The sequence below is a fragment of the Rana temporaria genome, chromosome 1 (genome assembly GCF_905171775.1).
Source record: "Rana temporaria chromosome 1, aRanTem1.1, whole genome shotgun sequence".
Taxonomy (NCBI): Eukaryota; Metazoa; Chordata; class Amphibia; order Anura; family Ranidae; genus Rana; species Rana temporaria.
The window spans coordinates 668,119,443-668,127,983 of NC_053489.1; the positions used below are offsets into that span (position 1 = coordinate 668,119,443).

General features: G+C 50.0%; 1 protein-coding gene across 1 annotated transcript; it reads left to right on the plus strand.

The window, feature by feature from the left end:
* The first annotated feature begins 1,490 nt into the window (after positions 1 to 1,490).
* Positions 1,491 to 7,306, plus strand: EGR4 (early growth response 4). The gene is made up of 2 exons (XM_040335586.1): positions 1,491 to 1,789; positions 4,930 to 7,306. Exons 1-2 carry the CDS (start codon positions 1,546 to 1,548, stop codon positions 6,222 to 6,224), a joined length of 1,539 nt encoding a protein of 512 aa, XP_040191520.1. The 5' UTR covers positions 1,491 to 1,545; the 3' UTR covers positions 6,225 to 7,306.
* The last annotated feature ends 1,235 nt before the right edge of the window (positions 7,307 to 8,541 follow it).

Here is an 8,541-nt window from a genome sequence, read left to right on the forward strand (position 1 = left end):
AACCTATGTGCACGCCTACGGCAGACACCTTGCCGATCCCTGTTTCCAGGGGGGGGGGGCACATCTCAGCCAATCAGGTTCACCGGATCTGGTTACCGGTAACCTGATTGGCTGAAGCGACATCGAGGGCGGGACTACATTGAGGGATCGTGGAGGAGGATGGCTGACCGAGAAAGTGAATCTGGCAGTATTTTGGGGCAATCTCGCAGCATTTTAGGGGCTAACTGGCTACAATTGATGGGCACAGTGGTGACAATGGCATGGCACAGTCGCGACAATTGATGGCATGGCACAGTGGCTGCGTTTGGCATGGCACAGTGGCGACAATTGATGGGCACAGTGGCGACAATGGCATGGCACAGTGGCTGCAATTGATGGCACAGTGGCTGCGTTTGGCATGGCACAGTGGCGACAATTGATGGGCACAGTGGTGACAATGGCATGACACAGTGGCGACAATTGATGGCATGGTACAGTGGTGACAATTGATGGGCACAGTGGCTGCGTTTGATGGCATGGCACAGTGGCGACAATTGATGGGCACAGTGACTGCATCTGATGGCATGGCACAGTGGCTGCGTTTGATGGCATGGCACAGTGGCGACAATTTTGATGGGCACAGTGGCTGCATTTGATGGGCACAGTGGCAACAATTGATGTGCACAGTGGCGACAATTGATGGACCAGTGGCTGCGTTTGATGGCATGGCACAGTGGCGACAATTGATGGGCACAGTGGCGACAATTGATGGTCACAGTGACTGCGTCTGATGGCATGGCACAGTGGCGACAATTGATAGGCACAGTGACTGCGTCTGATGGCATGGCACAGTGGCGACAATTTACGGCACAGTGGCTGCGTTTGGCATGGCACAGTGGCGACAATTGATGGGCACAGTGGCGACAATGGCATGGTACAGTGGCTGCGTTTGGCATGGCACGGTGGCGATAATTTTATGGCACAGTGGCTGCGTCTGATGGACACAGTGGCGACAATTGATGGGCACAGTGGCTGCGTTTGATGGGCACAGTGGCTGCGTTTGGCATGGCACAGTGGCGACAATTGATGGGCACAGTGATGTTTTATTTATTTTTCCGTTTGTTTACGCTTTGTTTGGAGCACCAGCCCCCACTGATATATACATAAACAAAAAAAAAAAAAAACAACAACAAAGGAAACAAGGAAAAATAAAGCCTATCAGGTGTGAATGAGGGAAAATAAAGGCATATCAATGTGCAATGAATGGAAACGAGGATCGGGACTGGAGGCATCCTCACGAATTCACAACTTTCCTGCACAGGTTTTTTTTTATATAAAAAGCAGAGCTGGGAGGGAGAGAGGGAAGGAGAGGCAGCCCAGCGCGAGGCGTCACCACAAGAGAGATCTCCTTATTGGGAGTCCCCCAGCTACATCCTGTCTCCATATATGGGCATTTACGTCACGGCCGCGTCACTGGAGACTCCTGAAATGGAGAGCTCTCCCCAGCAGCGGAAGATCAGAGGCAGCGCCTGGCGCCTATATAAAGGGAGGCTGCGGGGCCGGAGCATGGTGACAGTCTCTCTCCGCACACAGCCCTGCAGCAGCAGCATCCAACAACAACACACACGGTACCAGAGGGGAGCTGCCATTGGTTTACAGGAGCATCCTTCCTCCATGCAGCTGAGAAACATGGAGTCCTCCTGCCAGGATTATCCCAAATTCCACCAGGACTGTGACCTGAAGGGAGAAGCAGCAGCATTGGGGTCCCCAGACCCCCAGACCAGGGAGGAGGACCACCTTGCTGAAGAAGGTAAGAGAAGCATTTTTATTTTTTATTATTGTATTTTTTTATGATTGTATTTTTTTATTATTGTATTTTTTTATTATTGTATTTTTTTATTATTGTATTTTTTTATCATTGTATTTTTTTATTATTGTATTTTTTGCATGCTGGAGGGTTTGATGTATTTTTATTAATCTGTGCATGGAGGATAGAGGAGCTAAAAATAATCCCCCATAAATTCCATCGGTCGCCCGCGCTCTCTCTACGATAAGCGCGTGGGAAATTAACACTTTCCTCTACTTAATAAGATATTTAATTTAAAAAAAAAAGAAAAAAAAAAGGAATCTCTAGTCGTGTGTTTTTTTTTTTTTTTTTTTTAAGTTGTCAACCTCAGCTCACCGGCTGCAATTCCAACGCAGGCTCATGCGGCACTGGTCGCTTAAAGGGTCAGTCCACCCCCCCCAAAAGGAATAGTTCAGATATGGATGGGCTGAGCCAGTCCCTCTGCTATCATTTCCAGTGTTCCTCCCCCTTGGGTGTTGTGTGTTTAGCTCCCTTTTTCTATAAAGAATCCAGCAGGGATGGTGGGAGCCCCTTATAACAGGTGCATTAGATGTGCAGATGCAGGAACTCAGCGCAGAGATGGTGGGAGCCCCCCTTCATGATGGGCACAGCAGAAGTGCTGAGCCAGGAAATCAGTGCAGAGATGGTGGGTGCCCCCCTTCGTGATGGGCACAGCAGATGTCCTGAGCCAGGAACTGAGTGCAGGACCCTCATAATGGGGTGCGCAGAGCCAGGAACTCGGCGCAGAGATGGTGGGAGCCCCTCATGATGGGCACAGCAGGTGGGCAGACCAGGGAACCCCTCTTGATGGGCACGGCAGGTGGGCAGTCCAGGGAACCCCTCTTGATGGGCACAGCAGAAGTGCTGAGCCAGGAAATCAGTGCAGAGATGGTGGGTGCCCCCAGCTCATGGGAACAGCAGATGTGCTGAGCCAGGAACTGAGTGCAGGACCCTCATAATGGGGTGTGCAGAGCCAGGAACTCGGCGCAGAGATGGTGGGAGCCCCCCTCATGATGGGCAGACCAGGGAACCCCTCTTGATGGGCACAGCAGGTGGGCAGTCTAGGGAACCCCTCTTGATGGGCACAGCAGAAGTGCTGAGCCAAGAAATCAGTGCAGAGATGGTGGGAGCCCCCCTCATGATGGGCACAGCAGATGTGCTGAGCCAGGAACTGAGTGCAGGACCCTCATAATGGGGTGTGCAGAGTCAGGAACTCGGCACAGAGATGGTGGGAGCCCCCTCATGATGGGCACAGCAGGTGGGCAGACCAGGGAACCCCTCTTGATGGCCAGTCCAGGGAACCCCTCTTGATGGGCACAGCAGAAGTGCTGAGCCAGGAAATCAGTGCAGAGATGGTGGGAGCCCCCCTCGTGATGGGCACAGCAGATGTGCTGAGCCAGGAACTGAGTGCAGGACCCTCATAATGTGGTGTGCAGAGCCAGGAACTCGGCGCAGAGATGGCGGGTGCCCCTCATGATGGGCAGACCAGGGAACCCCTCTTGATGGGCACAGCAGAAGTGCTGAGCCAGGAAATCAGTGCAGAGATGGTGGGAGCCCCTCGTGATGGGCACAGCAGGTGGGCAGACCAGGGAACCCCTCTTGATGGGCACAGCAGAAGTGATGAGCCAGGAAATCAGTGCAGAGATGGTGGGTGCCCCCCCCCCCCCCCTGCTCATGGGAACAGCAGATGTGCTGAGCCAGGAACTGACTGCATGAGTCTTGGAGACCCTCAGAATGGGGTGTGCAGAGACAGGAAATCAGTGCAGAGATGGTGGGTGCCCCCCCTTATGATGGGCACAGCAGGTGGGCAGACCAGGGCACAACAGAAGTGCTGAGCTAGGAACTGAGTGCAGGAGTGGTGGGAGCCCCCCCCCTCCCATAATGGGCACAGCGGATATACAGAGCCAGGAAGTGGCTCAGGAGTGCAGAAGTGGTGGGAGTTCCTCCTGATGGGCAGAACAGGGAGACCCTTATGGTGGGAACCCCCAATGATAGGCACAGCAGGTGGGCAGAACACGGAGGAGCTCCTCATGTTGGGAACCCCTCATGATGGGCACAGCAGGTGGGCAGAACATGGAGCACCTCATGTTGGGAACCCCTCATGATGGGCACAGCAGGTGGGCAGAACAAGAAGCCCCTCTTGATGGGATAATGGGAGCCCCCCCAATAATGGGCACAGCGGATGTACAGAGCCAGGAAGCAGCTCAGGGGTGCAGGAGTGGTGGCAGTTCCTCATGATGGGCACAACAGGTGGGCAAAACAGGGAGCCCCTCACGGTGGGAACCCCTCGTGATGGGCACAGCAGGTGGACAGAACAGGGAACCCCTCATGATGGGCACAGCAGGTGGGAAGAGCATGGAGCTCCTCATGGTGGCAACCCCCCATAATGGGCACAGCAGGTGGGCAGAACAAGGAGCCCCCTCATGATGGGCACAGCAGATATGCAGACCCAGTAACTCAGTGCAGGAGCCCCTCGTGATGGGCACAGCAGGTAGGCAGACAGGAAAACTCAGTGCAGGGATGGTAGGAGCCCCTCTTGAAGGACACAGCAGGTGAGGAGATCCAGGAACTCAGCACAAGGATGGTGGGAGCCCCTCATGGTGGGCACAGCAGGTAGGCAGACAGGGAAACTCAGTGCAGGGATGTTAGGAGCCCCTCTTGAAGGACACAGCAGTTGAGGAGATCCAGGAACTCAGCACAGGGATGGTGGGAGCCCCTCATGGTGGGCACATCAATGACTGCAGGGATCTCATCAATACAGCCCTGAAATATCAGGGTTGGGGGGGATTAACCCTTTAAAACAGAGAGAAAGTAGGGACAATCACATTGCTTGGGTGGGGAGGGATTAATTAAAGCAGGGACTGGCTGTAAAGGGTTAACGGTACTGTAAGGTATGTTTTTTTGCTGACTTTTCCTTCGATTCTTGGAGCTCTGGTTTGAGATTTTGGGGAAGGAGGACATGTAGATGTATTTTTATTTTGGAAAAGGTTATTCATTGTGATGACTAAACAATGTTGGATCTGTTAAATGCCACACATCTGTATGGTGGGGGAAGATGCAAAGCATGAGACTTACTCAGTTATTTTTTTTTCTTTGCCCCCCAGGAACGTTTGTGAGCCCATCCAACGATGATGATAACCCTGACTACTTCTTCCTGAGCAGTCAGCCCTCCCCACCCCTCCCTCTGAACTACTCCGGGAGCTTCTTCATCGAGACGGGACCCGAGCACTCACACGAACAGGAGGCCCTCTTTAATCTGATGTCCGGCATCCTGGGTCTGTCGCCTTTCTCTGCGCCACACAAAGTCCACCGGCAAGAAGCACTCTATTCCATTCCCGAGGCCCTACAGAATCATATGGACCTTTACTCCCAGCCCAACCTCAACATTTCTGTCCAGCAAGGGTACCCCAGCCAGTTGTATTCTGCCTTCAGTAGTACAGAGGACCTCCATCAGGTGCCCAGCTCCCCCAACCTGGGCAATTCCTGCACCAACCAATTTTTCTTTGAGTCTAAAAATATGCCAAGCAAGCAAGAAATGGACTTGTCGCCCATCTCGCCTGCCTTGGATTCATTTAATGCTCAATGGGAGCCCCAGACATCTCAGAACTTTGGCGTAACGTCTTACCCCTTGGAGGGATTTTTGCCCTCTGAAAACTCCTCAACTGTGTTTCACCCAATTGAGTCTAAGATAGAGAATATGATGTCTGCCTGCTGCCAGCCTCATATGAACGGTGTGATGGAGGAGTCGGTTATGTACAACACTATGGACTTCACTTGCCAGTCAGAGGCATTCCAGACCTCCCCCTGTGACTTTGCTGAGACCAAGATTGACTTAAAGTCTCAGATTTTACTCGATGCCAAGTACCAGCTCAACCAGCAGATGCCAGGGATGCTGATCACAGAGGAAACCATTCAATCATCTCCAGTCATCTCCACAGATTTTCTGGGACTGTCCCCGACAGCTGACACCATTCCTCCACCCAGTTCTAGCAACCCTTTGGTAGAGCCCAGGAGGAAATACAGACGGAATAAGTTTCCAGCCAAATGCTTCCGACCCAAACCCAACGAGAAGGCCTTCGCCTGCCCAGTGGAGAACTGCATCCGGAGCTTTGCCCGCTCCGACGAGCTCAACAGGCACTTGAGGATCCATACTGGGCATAAGCCCTTCCAGTGCCGTATCTGCCTGAGGAACTTCAGCCGCAGTGACCACCTGACCACCCACATCAGGACCCACACCGGGGAGAAGCCTTTCTCCTGCGACCTCTGTGGCCGGAGGTTTGCCAGGAGCGACGAAAAGAAGCGACACAGCAAGGTCCACTTGAAGCAGAAGGCTAGGACTGAGGAGAAACTCAAGGGCCTTGGCTTTTACTCAATGGGCTTGTCTTACCCTACCCTGTGAAGCAAACAAAGTCTTCATTTGGTCTGAGCTCACCTTTTACCTTGGAGATGTTGCCTCCAACTGGTCGCCCAGCTAGTCCCAGTACTCTTCTGGATGACCTAGCCTGATTTGTAGCTCGGCTGTCACCTGCATGGCTCAGTATTCTGTTATCTTTACAGCGTGATGTATACATAACTGTAAAACTTAATGTATCATCTAAGCACTGTTTTAATAGCTGTTACCTCGACTATATGGCCAGCTGTGTTTTGGAGCTTACTTCGGAGGTGGACAGCTTCCTAAAATGCCTGTAGACATTGCCATCTACGTATGATCCAGGTGCTATTTAACAGCAAGCCCTCTCTTCATATAAAGAAATGTCTCTACAACTTTAGTACCAAGGAAGTTCTTGAGTTTTAGTTCATCGCCACAGTTGTGGACAGCTCCGGAATTAACACGTAGTCAATGCCAAACACTTGTGATCCAGGTGGAACATCATGCCTCTATGACTATATTACCAACCAGGTTCTGGAGCTTAGTTCAGCGCCACAGCTCCAGAATTAACACGTAGTCAATGCCAAACACTTGTGATCCAGGTGGAACATCATGCCTCTATGACTATATTACCAACCAGGTTCTGGAGCTTAGTTCAGCGCCACAGCTCCAGAATTAACCCATAGTCAATGCCAAACACTTGTGATCCAGGTGGAACATCATGCCTCTATGACTATATTACCAACCAGGTTCTGGAGCTTAGTTCAGCGCCACAGCTCCTGAATTAACCCGTAGTCGACGCCATACCCTTGTGGTCTAGATGGAACATGATGCCACTTTAATGACTACATTACCAACCAAGTTCTAAAGAAGTTTCAGCACCTTCGAGCCGAACAGCTCCCTCCTAAGCCTGCAGTCAAAAGCCAATAAACGAGTACAAGGAGCAGAGGAAAGAAGCAAGCCAAGTTCTGGTTTGATAGACTGTACAATGAACAATGTATGAAATGACCTTTGGCGTCATATAAAGACTTATTTATATATATATATATGGACTCCTTACACTACTGTAGGAAACCTTTGTAGTTGATATGGACTTATTAACCCCACCCCCTCCCCCCACAACTCCTTTGTTGTCAGGCACTTAGTAAGCTGGTTTCCAGTCTGTGATTGATGCTGCTATTGTACAAAACTGTTTCAAACACTCTATGATTATTCTTATTTTTTATTTTTTTCTGCTGTAAGAAGACTGTCTTGAGATTTGTACACAGATGGTTTTAGAATTATTTTTAGATCGAACAAGAACTGTTAAATACGCTTGTATTTTTTTTTTCTTTGTACACACTGCTGAAGTTTCTCTGTCAGCTTCTGTTGAATTTATCATTTTTGTAAAAGGGAAAAAAATGTTGTTCAAATGAAAAAAGAAATTGTCTATTTTTTCAAAGAAATAAAGTTGGCTGTGTCCCACAAAAAAAAATAATAGTTTTGGTGTCTTCTTAAATTGAACAAATTGCTGTGAAATATAATAATAAAGTACAGTTGCAGTCTAACAATGACTTTTGCTGGTAGTTATATCTTCTCATGGTGTCAATGGGGGTTATCTGTGTAATTTGGGGGGGGGGGTTCTGGATTTTGCCTCCACGTGAAAAAAGAAAAATAATGAAATTGGTTTAATTTGTGAACTTATTGGTCAAAATGATATGGAACACTATCTAAAGCCTCGTACACACGACCGAGGAACTCGACGGGCGAAACACATCGTTTTCCTCGTCGAGTTCCTTGTTAGGCTGTCGAGGAACTCGACAGGGCAAGTTTCTCCATTCCTGTAGAGGAAAAAGAAGACATGCTCTCTTTTTGGCTCGACGGGATCCTCGACAGTTTCCTTGTCGAAAAATGTACACACGATCAGTTTCCTCGGCAAAAAAAAAAATCCCAGCAAGTTTCTTGCTGGTTTTTGCCGAGAAACTCGGTCGTGTGTACGAGGCTTTAGTGTTGAAGTTCAGGTGTTTCTAATGAAGGGTATAGCATACAAAGACATTTTAGACAATTCTCTTCCATGTTTGTGACTACAGTTTGGGGAAAGGTCTTTCCTGTTCCAGCATGTCTGTGCCCCTGTGTACAAAGCCAGCTCCATAAAGTCATGGTTTGATGAGGTTGGTGTGGAGGAACCCAAGTGGCCTTCCCTTAATCCTACTGAACACAGAGCCCTGACCTCAACCCTACTGAACACAGAGCCCTGACCTCAACCCTACTGAACAAGAGCCCTCAACCCTACTGAACACATAGCCCTGACCTCAACCCTACTGAACAAGAGCCCTCAACCCTACTGAGCACAGAGCCCTGACCTCAA

Coding starts and splice junctions, on each gene's coding strand:
- EGR4 (XM_040335586.1), top strand. CDS start 1,546: ATGGTGACAGTCTCTCTCCGCACACAGCCCTGCAGCAGCAGCATCCAA. Junction 1,790..4,929: donor GGACCACCTTGCTGAAGAAG/GTAAGAGAAGCA, acceptor TTTGCCCCCCAG/GAACGTTTGTGAGCCCATCC.